At 44.9% G+C, this 13885-nt stretch overlaps 1 protein-coding gene across 27 annotated transcripts in view; it reads left to right on the plus strand.

Annotated features, from left to right (window-relative positions):
* The window catches only part of DLG1 (discs large MAGUK scaffold protein 1), a 2685689-nt gene that overhangs the window by 1036173 nt on the left and 1635631 nt on the right, over positions 1–13885 (plus strand). For all 27 annotated transcript variants that reach the window (XM_069618589.1, XM_069618591.1, XM_069618601.1 and 24 more), the window contains one exon: positions 9943–9996. In XM_069618589.1, coding sequence (XP_069474690.1) covers positions 9943–9996 — 54 coding nt within the window. The remainder of the gene's footprint in view (positions 1–9942; positions 9997–13885) is intronic.

A 13885-nucleotide genomic window follows, 5' to 3' on the forward strand; every position in this document is an offset into this window, starting at 1 on the left:
CTTTGCCATACTTGTATGATTATTTAATACCCATCCAATCGGGGGCCCCAGTTACCAAATCATTTGTGGATTTAAAATATGTTGTAGGACTGTGTCTTGAAACAGACAGTTGGTTAGAAAACGGTTAATTTCCCTTGTGTTCCAGAGCACCATGTGAAAAATTACTTTTGTTAGGATCCTAGAGGTCTCTTTAGGGTTGACGGTGGGAGAATGTCAAGCAGCCAGGCCTTGTCTGAATCATTCTGTTCCTTCTGCTCACAGATCTTATCCACCTGCTTCCCAACCTGCATCTTATTGAACTTGACTGTAAAATGTTGCCTGTGTTTATTTGTATGGGAAGATACCATAACCATAACAAGGATGGCATCATTCTCCTTATAATTTGGTATTCCTAACTATGAGAGATCTGCAGTGTATTTTCACCTTCCACAGTTTAAAATAGTTTGGGAATTAGTTCAGTGTCTTTTAAAATTCTCAAGTTGGGAAACTCATTGAGTGTTTGCAGTACACAATTTCTATTTAATAGGATCGCACTATCACAAAACAAACTTTTAAGCAATGTATTTTTCAGCCATACTGTTATGATTCCGAAATGAAAATGCATTATATTGCATGTTAATAGCACACCCTCCTTGTTCATTCGCCAGCTGGGAAGAAGCCCCTGTTACACTGCAGCCGGTCACATGAATTGTCACGTTACCAATCACCTGCCTCTTCTGGTCCCCCAGACTCTTCTGGCAGAAAAACGTCCTCTGGCTTTGGCTAGGCTGTCGCTCTAGGTGCCCTCTATCCCACTGGCCACACCGCACACGTCCCTCCCCTGCGCGCTCGAGGTGCCCTCAATCCCATCAGTCTCGCCGCACACATCCCCCTTCCTGTGTCGGCACCCACCTACAATCCAACACCTGGGAAGCAGGAGCCGCTGTTGCATCACGGCTGGTCATGTGGCTTGTCATATGATTTGCCCCAGCATCCCTTATATTGTCATTCTTCTGCCCGTGCTCACTATTGGCATCATCATTGAAGGGTTGCACATTTAAGGGCCCTAATCACTCCCTGTTTGTTCCCTTTTGCGCTGTGTAAGCCAAGACTCACTTACATTCATGCCCCATATCCTGCTGTTATTTATTCTGCTCTGAGCACCCGTTGTTAAACAATGCATTTCCCATCTTCTTTTTATCAGATTTCCTATTTTACTTCCTTTTTCACGCCTTCATGCATACCCATTCTTCGTTCAACTCGCTTTCCATTTCTACCCTCATCCCGCTCTCTGGCTCCATCTTGTCTCCTCCACCATCCCTCTTTAAGTGTATGCTGTTTATGGCTTGTTTCGAGATAGTGTCTTCGTCTTGTCTTCACATGTCACTTTTTCAGTCTCTCAATTCATTCCTAACTACCTTGCATAGGACTTGATCTCCTTTTAGATTCCCCACTTATGGGGTCTGTTATTCTCTTTCTTGATTTATCTGGGTCTCTTAATCCCAATTTAAAGGAATGCCGTTTATAGATGGATGTGAGATGATCTCTTACCCGCTTGACTTTGCTCAGGAGTCACGTGTCGCCTCTCAATTCATCCTAGGCTGCCTGGCCTGGGACTTGATCCCCTTTTAGATTGCCCCACTCCCGGGTTCTCTCGGTTATTCTCTTTCTTGGGTTATCTAGCTCTCTCGATAGTCTAATATCATATTCCTTAGAGGCTATGCATAGGCCTTGCTTTAACCATTCTTTGTCTCTTTGTTCATAAGAGGTTTTTCCTTCTTCCCAGGGTAATTCTTTCCAATCACTTTTTTTTTCTCCTCATATGGTCATTTGCTACTTGCTTTATGAGCCTTTCACATGGGCAATCAAACAACTTTATTCCACGTATCTCGTATTTTTTTAAACCTCTCTGCAATCAAATTGGCCAGTAAATCGTGATGTCCATATCTAGGAAGATTGTCTTCTCAGTGGCAGAGGACCCAGGACCGCATTATTTGTAAACTTTATAGTGGCCCGGCCCCCTGCCATCAGAATAGGAAATATATGATCATGTTCTACATTTTTTGTCCCTTTTTAGAATAACCTCTTCTGAATTGAAGGCATTGTCTGTGTTTGGGGGGAGGACTAATACAAAATCTGTGATGGCACATATTTGATCAGCTCTCCTGTACCCATCTGTAAGAGACGAAAAGGGCCTATTGTTGAGGTGTCTGAATACATAAAAATTGTAGGTGCCAAAAAATTAACAGTACCATAGAAGCTGAATATTATCTAGACTAGGTAGAACCTCTTCTCTGTAAAACATTGCCCGTTAAGATGAAACTGTGGGTTCTCCCTTTGCTGGATTTAGCTAGAAGCCGAAATATTGGCAACTGAACGGGTATGATTGGCAATTTTGCATTAGTGTTTCTGAATACCTTATTGTGTTCTATTACTATGCCCAACGTACATGAAGATTCAAAAGATCTGGCTGTAACCATTGTTTTGCTTTTAAGAAACAGAAATCCCTGAGGTGCACTTGTTTGCCACATCACACCTTCTGCAGCAGTTACATTCAGAGTTAGTAATTATCTGAGGAGCACCTTGCTAATAGGAAGAAGTGGCAGTAAATAGAACTAAAGTTTAGTCCAGGTAGTATTTTTGTGGAATTGTGGACACTTTTGATTTTTTTTTTCTTCAATATAGCATTTTATTGGTATTTTAACATAAGACAGCACATCAGACATTTCACAAGATTCAGATTGCAACAGATCACATGCTAGTTTCATATTTTAGATATTCAGTAGTTGTGGGTGGGTGTTCTCTGGGCCGTGCCTCCGTTCAGTCTGTGATGGCATGTGGTAGGGAGGGTGACTCTACTGCTGTGATGTTTCATGGGTTCTTGGTTATCCTAGCCAATGAGTAAATGGGGGGGTCTGCAATAGAGGGTCGTGAATTGTGCTCCGAAGTCCATGAATGGGGCCCAAATGTTCTGGAAGCGAGTCAGGTTCCATGCTCGTAACGCTGTAATCTTCTCTGCAACTACCGTGTCCCAGCATTTTGCCCACCATAGCGGAATTGATGGGCCTGTGGGGTTTTTCCATAGTTGGGCTAATGCGATTTTCACTGCCATCAAGAGGTGTGTGCACAGGTGAGCCAGGTGTGCAGTAAGGGGGAGTTTGCGGTCACCTGTGTCCCCCAACAATATCCCTGGGTCCCAGGGGATGGTGAGGCCTGCGATTGCTTTTGTGTGGTTCAGGACTTCTCTCCAGTATGTTGCTGCTTGTGGGCATGTCCATAGTAGGTGAAACAGGGTTCCTTCAGTTTTGCATCCCCTTCAGCAGCCCGATGGGATGTTCGGGTTGGCTTTATGCAACTCTGTGGGAGTGATGTAGTAGCTATAGCAGATCTTGTATCCACATTCTCTGGTGTTGACGCATTGAGTGATTTTATGGTTCCTCGCCCATATCTTGTTCCAGGTGCTCTAGTCTATCGGTCGTCCTAGGTTTCTTTCCCAGTTAGTCATATATTTTTCTTTGATAGTAGCGTCGTGTTTGTCCAGGAGCCGGTATAGTGCGGATATCTTCCCTTTAGGTGGGGGCTGTTGTCAGCGTGCGTTCTAGTACCGTTAGGTCTCTGGAGCCCTTCTCCTTGACGGTTCTTTGTGATAGCCAGTGATCTGGGAGTATCTGAATCTTTCGGCTTCTGAGACCTTGAATTTGGTTTTGCACTCCTCAAACGTAAGTGGATTGCCTCCCACTAGGAAATCTGAAATTGTTCAGACGCCCCCTGCTTGCCATGCAGTGAAGCTCAGAGGCTGAAGGCCTGGGGAGAAGTCTGGGTTGCCCCAGATCGGAGTTAGTGGGCCTATGACACCTGTGCATCCCCAATTTCGTGCTGCTGCTTTTCAGTTCGATATTGTGTTGTTGCTTTCAGTGGCCCTGCGTGGTTTCTTTATCTGCATGTGTGGGAGGTCGGATAGTGGGGATCTACACCATGCTCCTTCTATTTGTGTCCAGTATGGAGGGTATGTAGTTTGAGACCATGTGAATGCTGGAGCTAGTTGAGTAGATCGTTTGTACCTGGTGATCTCCGGGACTCCCAGCCCTCCTAAATTACAGCCTCGGGTCATTATTTGTTTCGCTATTCGAGCTCCCCCCCACCCCAATATACATTTCATTACAGCTCATTGTAGGCCTTTGATTTAGCTCTCTGGGATGTGGGTCTGCAATGTCGTGCAGTGGTAGATTAGTCTTGGGACCAAGTTCAGTTTCTTTGCAGCCACGATATTTCTTGCTTTTTCAATTCTTTAAATAGTTGTGGGAAGTTGCTCTGGTATATCTGTGTGTAGTTTTTGGAGATGCGTACTCCCAAGTAATGGATTGTGTCTTCGGCCCAGGGAATAGGAAATTTGGAAGAGTTCTTCCTTCGGTTTCTTTGCAATGTTAATTGTTAATACGGCCGATTTGTCATAGTTCACCCTGAATCCTGATGGTCTTCCGAATTCTTCGAGCTCTTCTCGTAGGTGGTCCAGGGACGTAGTCGGGCATGTGATTGTTAGGAGGACATCGTTTGCATATAGCGCTGCTTTGTATTCCCTGTCCCCTACCGAGATGCCATCTATGTCTGGGTTTTGTCTGATTCTTCCGGCGAAGGCCTCCATGGATAGCGTGAACACCATGGGAGAGAGCGGGCATCCGTGCCGGGTTCCTCAGTTGATGATTATGCTTCGGATCTGTGCCCATTTATTCTCCGTTGGGTTGTTGGTGATTGGTAGTTTGCCATTATCCAGTTTGTGAACTTGTGTCCGAATCCCATGTGTTCAAGAGTATTCTTGATGTATGCCCAGTCCACTAGGTGAAACGCTTTGTGTGCGTCTAGGGATATGACCATGAGTTCCTCCTTCTGCCGATTGACGCTCTCTATTAGGTCTAGTGTTCTTCTGATATTGTCGAACATGCTTCCCCCAGGGATGAATCCGGTCTGGTCCCTGTCTATCAGGTCTGGGAGCACTTTCCCTAGTCTGGCGGCCAGGACTTTGGAGTACATCTTCCCATCTAGGTTCATGAGGGTTATCGGTCTGTATGCTGTTACCTGTTTTGGGTCTTTCCCTGGCTTGTGAACCAGTATCGTGAGCGATTCACCCATGGACTTGGTGACCTTCCGAGATTCTTGGAATGTGTTGAACACGTGGGAGAGTTGTGGTGCCAATACCTGCAGGAATGATTTGTAGAATTTTGCTGTTAGCCCGTCTGGGCCCGGGGCGGTGTTCTTTAGATTTTTAATGGCTTCCCCGACTTCTTTGGATGTTATTGGGGTTTTGAGCTGCTGTTTGTTAGGTGCTAATGAATGATTGTAGGTAATGCTTGCCCAGGTGTTGGGTTTCGGGACGGGCGGGAGGGCCTGTCATTATTGCTTTGTGGTGGGCTATAAGGGCATTCATTTTGCCTTCATCCGAGTATCGGGTAATCCCGTCTTCCCTGGTGATGCATATTATGTTTTTCTTTTTGTGTATTTGCTGCAGTTTGTGGGCGAGTATTCGGTTAGCCTTATTGCTTTTACTATTGTAAAACTGCTTAGTGTAGGCGAGGGCTTTAGCCGATCGGTCCGCCCAGTGCATTTCTATCGCAGTCCTCGCTTTCTTCAACTCTTTCTAGTTTTCTGGAGTGGTGGGTTTTAAGCCGCTTCTCTATTTCAGAGACTTTGCGTTCCAGTGCTGTTGCCTGGATCCTGGAGATTTGGTCATGTTCTGCCGCTACACTAATTAGGGTACCCCTGACTATTGGCTTTATTGCTTCCCACACTGTTTTGATGGGTATATCGGGGGTTGTGTTTTCATGAAAATAGGAGATCAGTGAGTCCCTTATCTCTGTTTTGATCACGTTGTCCAGGAGGATGGAGTCGTTTAGCTTCTAGTATCTAGGTGGGGGTGCTGGAAGTCCATTTATAGCTAGGTCTGCTGATACTGGGGCATGGTCTGAGATCATCCGTGTATGGATATGTATATTTTCTAGGCATGGGAATAGGGCCCCTGTAATTAGCAATAGGTCTATTTGGGAGTGTCCTTCATGGGCGTTAGCGTAGGAGGTGAAGTCCCTAGTCCCACTATTTGCCAGCCTTCACAAGTCTATGGTTTCTGTGTCTCGCATTAGTTTTGCAAGGGCTAGGGCTCGAGTGTAGTCAATGTTGGATGGTGGGAGGGTTTTGTCCATTTCGGGATCTGTGACCATGTTAATGTCCTCGCCTATGATCAGGTGACCCGCGGTGAATGTTGCTAATTTTGGGATTATGTTCTGCAGGAAGTTGGCTTGGTCTGTATTCGGACAGTATATCCACGCTATGGTGACCACTTGCTCTACTAGATATCCCTTCACCAGGAGGAACCGGCCTGCTGGGTCTCTATTCACTGTAATGTCTTGAAGCTGGAAGTACCTACTCAGCAATATTGCTACCCCATGTTTCTTTTCCCCCGAGGTGGCAAAGAGGGCTTGTGTGAATCTTCAGAACCTGAGCCGGTGTTCGTCTGTTGGCAGTAGATGGGTTTCTTGAAGGATTACTATATCCCCCATCTAAGTTATTCAACCTGTTCTCTACCGATTTGCGTTTCCTCAGAGAGTTAAGGCCGCCTACGTTCCATGTGAGGACGCAGATGTTACTATCCTCCACTTGGGCTGATGTGTGCATGCTGTAGCGCCTCTGGAGGCTTGTCTATTCTGTGTTTCGGGGCCTGTGAGTAAGGATCCCACCTTAGGTTTCTGTGTGATGTGTCTGTGCATGTCTGGAGTGTAGTGTCTATTTCCTTCTTGGGGGCAACATGCCCCAACTTTCTCCCCCAACTCGCCCTTCCCCTTCCTTACCCCCCAATTCCTCGGACCAAGACCAGCCTCGTCCAACAGGGGAGGCTGGCTGGACCTTGCTGTCGAGCTATTTATGGCCAACTGGGCCTGAGTGCTGCCGATGGATCGGCTGGGGAGCACGGTGTAAGTTAGTGTGGGATGAAGCTCCCGCATTGCATTTTGGAGTGAGTGGGAGTGGGAACTGTGTCTACGGTGGAACTCGGGGTTGTTGGTACTTATCCTTTTTCTTGCTCCCCCCGATAGGGTTCCCCTGGTTATATCATAATGGTACCTTGTGTGGGTAGAGTATTGTATTTCAGGACTAGGATACGTTTATGGCCCTCGCATGTGGCTCAGTCTGGTTCCTTTGTCTTCTGTGGCTGTGTGTCTCGGATTCTGAGGCTTCGCTTTTATAGTTCTTTCCCCATGAATTTGTCCGCTTCTTTGGGAGTTCGGATATACCTCCTGGCTCCTTCCCATGTGATGTTCAGGGCTGTTGATAAAGTCCACCTGTACTGCACCTTTCGCTCTATTAGCCAAGTTGTGAGATTTTGTAGTGCTTTCCTTTTCCGTAGGGTCAGGAGAGGTAGGTCCTGGTATAGTGAGATATTTGCTCCTCTGAATATGATTTGCTTAGTTGCTCTGGCCTCTCGCATAATCTTTTTATCTTGAAGAAATGGATCTGTGCCAGGACATCTGGTGGGAATTATGAGGATTGCCGCTGTATTGTGCGGTGGACCCTGTCGAACTCCAGGGGAGAGCTGGCTGGGAGAGTCAGTATGAATCTAAATAGCTCCCTGGTGAAGTTCTCCAGTTCAGTGTCTGTGATTGTTGTGGGGATTCCTTGTAGGCGGATGTTGTTCCTCCGGGAACCGTTTTCCGTATCTTCTTGCGCGAGTTCCAGCAGGTCATATTTCCCTTTCAGGGCTGCTATTCGATCTAGGTTCCTTTCCAGGTCGAACGCGTGGTCGAATATGGTGTATTCTAGGTCTCCCATGCGTTGTTCAACCTTGGTCACTCTTTTATTTAGTGCAGTGATTTTCTTTGTGACTTCTTCGGTCCCTTTTTGTATTTACTTGGTTATTGCTATCAGTATGACTTTTACATCAGATTTGGTTGCGGATTGGTTTGCTTCTGAGCCTGTGGAAGGGATGTGCATCTCTGCGGCTGGGTCCAGTATGTGATCCGCTTTCTTTGACTTGTCCGCTGCTGATCCGCCCATCAAGGCCGCGTTATCAGTTTGTTTCATTGTTTTGCTACTTTTTGCCATGGTTGAGGCTTTTGGGTCTGGGGTCGCTCACTGAGTGTGTTCAGTTGCCGCCGGTCTGTTGATTTTGGGCTTTTATGGGCCCTTGGTGCAGGGCCCGGGTGGTGCTCTCTCTTCCCCAGTTATGCCTCCGGATCCTGGTGAGCGCGTATGAAGCGCTGGTTCTCCCGCTGACTGCGAGCTCGGCACCCAGGTGAGTGGACTGGTAATGCGAACGGCGATGAGGGGCAGGGTATACTTTCCTAGTGTGGTGGTGGTTACTCCCCTCTTTATGGAGAGTTGTGCGGTTGTCTCCTGGTGGCTTCCTTGGGTGTTTGTGGGGTTTGGTTAAGGATCCGGCTGCTGGGTGCTTGTAGCTCAGCACTTCTGTATGCGTAGTTTAACTGTGGGTCTGCTTATGTCGTGCTCTCCCGGAGGTTGCGGTGTGGGTTCCTCTGCCCCACTCGGTCTGCAGCAGTGTCAGGGACGTCAGGATCTCTAGATGTTGGATTCCCGCTCGGGCGTGGGGGCAGGCAAGGACTCACAGCTGGTTTGTGTGTTTTCCGGTCCGGTCTCTGGTCTCTTCGCAGGGGTCCGCGGCTCGGATGCTGTCTCGGTTGTTGCAGTGCCTCCCGGTTTCCCTCGGAATCGTGTCTGGGTGGTTTGCTGAATGGGCGGCTCTGCTGCTCCTCTGGTGCTGTCTTTGGGACCCGCGATCAGGGTTAGTAGTCGGTGTAGCGCTGTGGTTTTCCCTGATGTGATGGTCCCTGGGCAAATTGGTTCCACGTTCTCCGTCAGTCTTGCGCTCCCCAGCGCAGCGTCTCAGGCGGTCTTCATTGTGGCCCTGCTGCTGCTCCTCCTGTCTTCCTGGTCCGATCGGGGCTCTATGTGATTGTGGCTGCCATTTTCAATCCTGCGTAGGCACGCAGGCGCTGCTTCAACACAGTGATTTCGCATAAGCATGGGATTTATGATATAATTTGTTTGGAGCGCCAGATGGAGGACCGTTGCAGCTCTCCATATCACTTTTTTGGTGTCGCGTCGGAGGAGGAATTGTGGCGTAGAACTGCTCGAGCAGTCGGTTCTGCCAGGAGCTCTCAGGGAGCTATGTTGTCCATGTTGGCGCCAAGCCACGCCTCCCACGTTTGATTTTTGTTGTAGTGCATATTTATCAGAAAAGCATTTATATGTAATGTTTTAGACTTCTAATATCAGTGTACATATATGTAATGCATTGCTGTAAGACAATTGTATGAACATTCAGAATAATGTACTTGCCATTTTTATGTGCAAGGCTTTTTATATCTCTGATATTGTAGATATATTATTTTTTTTTATTTTTATGGCTTATATTAACGATACTTTTTAAATTCGATTTACCAATGTAGTGAATGTGTAAGGGGAAGTTATGCATATATTGCACTTTATTGTCAAACAGGTTGCTTGAACTAGTGGGTTTGTATTTTGAATAGTTATTTGGCTTTGTCCTACTCATCTACCAATACCTTATCTTGTACATATTAGTTTTAGATTGCTTATTTGATCTTTTTGCTCTTTCTTTTAATAATAAATTGTATTTTTGAGTTATTTGCTAGTGTTTTGGACCTCGTGTGAAGTGATGACACAGAATTACCACAACTTTTTACTGAATTTAATTGCCAATACAAATAGGGTGACATCTGGTAAACTTTGCATTAATTCTGCATACATATTTCCTTTTCACTGCTTTTTAGGCTTTGTTGTGTCTGGGTGGGGGATCTTCTCATTTTCCTTCAAGCCTTTATTTGCCAAAAAGATAAAGCTCTAGACCCAGAGAGGTTGTTAGTCTTTATTCGCATGAATAGTTTATTCCTTACCGTTCTGCATGTTTATTGCTTTTCTGCTTTCATTTCTTCTGTTTAGGCCAATCCACCTCCATTAGTGGTGAATACAGATCACTTGGACCCTCCGACATACGTAAGTGGATTTACTGTGTTAATTTTACATTTGTCGTTTGTATTTCAGATAGCAAGGCAGTGGAAGAGGACCACACTATTTTGCTAAGTTATACAGTGAGCCATAGTTTGAAACTGGGGAAAGGTGGTGGTATTATTGCATAAAGTGTTTAGCATTAGATTCTGTACAAAAACGTTGTGCTTTAGTAACCCGCGACATGTTGGTTTAGTCCAAGAAAAAGTACACAATTGCATTTCTATGACTGATTTAGGATTTCAGCAGCGCTTGTTGTGCCCTGAAACACAATTTCAACGCTAGCTTCTTTTTATCACAGGTATGCTGTCCCTTCATAAAATATGTGACTTGGTTCTGTATCCAGTGAAAATGAGCAAAGTTGTGCAGTCCTTATAATGCAGAATTGCATGTCTTTTACTATATAGCTGTCCAGTCCCATTAACAAACTACTGTACAAGCTGTTGGCTCAGCACACCCTCAGAAGCAACCACTGCTCATTAGTTCAATACACCCAGATACGTCTAAGGGAAAGGGAAATTGGGTAAAATACCAAAAGCAAAGACTCTCTTCAACATGCAAGATCTGTAATGAGAAACAGCAAAACAATACTGGCCTTTATCTCTTCTATTTTCCCCCAATTTCTATCTTCTCACCCCTGACCCCCGCTTTGACCTTACCTCTACCTAGTCACCTCTGCTATAGGCCCAGAGGTGAAAAGTTCAAGAATGAGGAAGTATTCTGAGATTTCAGCTTTCTCCTGAAGTGCAGACTTCAAGTTTTTACTTTAATTGACGTTAAAGAGATGTTTTAAGTATTCCTTGGAGGTTAGACGTGCAGCAACTTCCTTCTTGAAAACTTAGCTTGACTCTATTTACTCTTACCCTAATCTAACCCTACATTCAAACTAATATTTCACTTCTTGATTTGTACAAATCTCACATGTACAGGAAGGTGATTACAAGCACAAAGTTTCTATATTCCTGTAACACCACTTACAACAGATGCTTTCTCACACAAACTCGGCTCATACCAACACTATCAATTTCACTAGATTCTCACACTGCCTTGCCCCGACGTGAAATTAACTCTCGGGCTGACAAGCTACTTTGTTCAGGAAGCACGTGGGCAAAAGCAGTGCCCAATATTTCTTTCAAAGTCGACAATGTTAATTTGCAAAAGGAAACAGATCTTTGTAAACGGCCTGAAACACAGTGTCAACCGACTTTTGGGTTTAACATCCTTGTATATGTAGTGACAGAGGGGATAGGTTGCCCTGGCGTGAATTGATGCTCTTCTGCAGTTAATCATTTTCAATATGCTGCACATTGAATTTTTCTTCATACAACCTGCATTGGTATCAGTGCAGTAATAGATCTATCTAATTAGGATGAACAAGCTTGCTGCATGCAGAATAAGGTTTTTGATGTCGCCCACATCACGGACACTGCAAGAATGAGATAATGTCAGATTGATGAACACACTTAAGGCACTTTATACTAACCCCAGATGTACCTTGAGGTTGTAATTGTTTTTTGCAGTTGCTGGCTTGCACACATTGTTATTGAAATGTTTTGTCTCTCAAGTCTTTTTCTAATACAGTGTGTTTTGTAAGTATTTTTAATGGGTGTATAATAACGTTGTTTTAAAGAAATTCAGGTGAAGGTGTTAATGAAGTAACACGTTAATACTACTTTTGTAGTCTTTAACCATAAGAAAAGTGTATGCTAGATGAAGGGGTAGCATGCTCTCCTTTGAGTTGTAAACTGAGCAGGTCACTTTCTCAATCAAATATATATACTCTTTCTGATTGCGGACGCATAAAGGAGCAATGCATATGCCTACATCTCCAGTCGGAGAACTGGAACAAATAGTTTTCCAGCACAAAAAAAATTAAAGATTTAAGCCTGGGCACTCACAGGTCAGTGTGATCTGAATACACCTGCTGACTTCAATATTCCAATCCATTCCTTCTGCTGAAACATACTCTGCCACCATTTTCTTTGAGAACAATGTGTTTGGGATAGCCTATTGAGGGCACTGCCTCCACATATTCTAGGTTGGAGGTGGTAGCACTGCTGGATACAGAGGTATGAAGGAGCCAGCAGGGTTTAGGGATGCATTGCGGCACAGGGACCCACAATCCGGTGCTGGGGACTCCAGCAGAAATCTCTCTGGTACTCTGACAGTCTTTGCATAATCCCCAAAGCTGCATCGCTAGAACATCATGGACATGTCATCGGTGGACGAACAGTAGCATGTAGAACTTGCACAGTGCCCACCAGCGAGGATACTCGCCATTACAGAAAACTAGCAAGAAAGGAATGCTACCTTTTTTGCAAATCACGTTCATGGTCTACCCCTGACCCTTACATTCTTACCTGTAAATGTTTTGCTACATTGCCATGCCACCACACTTCTCCAGGAAGTCCAAATTGCTTTACTTATGTACTGTTAAACAAAGGGAAGCCTTGTTCTTCTCGGCTTTTGGTGCTGCCGAGAAGGGGCTCATTCCCCTCCACCACCATGGTGCGTTTTAGCAAGGTGTTTGAATGGGAAGAATAGACTATATAACTCTCTGGGGGAAACATTGGTGTTGATGTCCATTACATGTCAGTCACCCCTGCTTGGCTCCTTTAACTCACTTTGACCACTGCCCCAAGAGTCTTTCCTGCACACTTGTTAAATCGACCAAGCGGCTAACTCACGAGATGTACCACTGCTCTTGCGGGCCTATGTAGCTTCTGCAGCTTTCCAGACATTGTGTGTCGTAAAAAGGCCGCTTTTGGAACTCCTCTGCATGCTTTCTGAAAACATGAAATGGATGTTGGCTGCCTGAAGACTAGATGCTCAGTTAGGTCAATTGCTTATACTGTTTTTGCTGCAGTAAATGACTTTGTATCAATTTATTCCAACAATGTTACTGCGTGGGGAAGTCATTTTAGAGTTGGGGGATAAAAGGGATTTTGGGAGGGTGTTTTGTGGCGGGTAAAAGCGGAACATAGGCGAACCCCTATTTAAAAAGAAATAATCAAAGTATTATTGTTGAAATAAATTTACAGGGTAATTCACTTATGTAAAATAATGTAGGGCCATCATTTGAATGGCCTTAACCAAGGCTGGGTGGTGGCGGGTGTGTATCATTTAGCTTCTTTCCCACATGTAAAATTTTTACTTGACTGTATTATGCACTAAATGTGCTAAAGTTCTGGAACCTGGTGTACTAAATCTAAAGAAAGGGCAACTAAAACTACAATAGGATTGGAAGAGTCACAGGATTTCAATTCAGATGAATGACATATCAATAAGAGCGTAAATAATGAAACCAGTGCAAATACAAATCGAGAAAATGTTGGTAAATATAAGGGTTAAATAACCTTACGCCCTCTTGAGCTCAAAGCCAAATACTTACCTACTGCAAAACACACAAGGTGATTTGGGTGAAGCTGAAGATATAACAGAGTGAGGCAATGTTAGGGAGAATTCTCACAAATGGCTGATTTCCCTTACCTAATGAGTCCGTCAGCAGCTTTGCTGGATTTCTCGGGTTTATTTTTTTCATCTAGTAAGAGTGTGTGCCTTTTTCCCCCGCTTACATGTGTTTTGCTGTGTGTTTTTACCATTTGTGTGATCTTGGGCTCTGGAGCCTCACCTACTCCACGAGCATCACGTTTATGTGTTACACAGCACCTTCAGTGCAGTGACACAGGGTTGTCTTTTAGACTTACCACTGACTCAATTTTTCTGGGACTGACTACTGTCTCCCAGAAACATGAGAAGTTGCCATAAACTTTATGTAGCCTCTTTAAATCACAGACCCAGTACAACCCATTTTACAGGGAGTATTGGAAAGGGTTAATTCTTACCCCTTTTTGTCTGTTTCTCTTGGAGCACTGTT

This window comes from Ambystoma mexicanum, chromosome 10 (assembly GCF_040938575.1).
Source record: "Ambystoma mexicanum isolate Mex_15411 chromosome 10, UKY_AmexF1_1, whole genome shotgun sequence".
Taxonomy (NCBI): Eukaryota; Metazoa; Chordata; class Amphibia; order Caudata; family Ambystomatidae; genus Ambystoma; species Ambystoma mexicanum.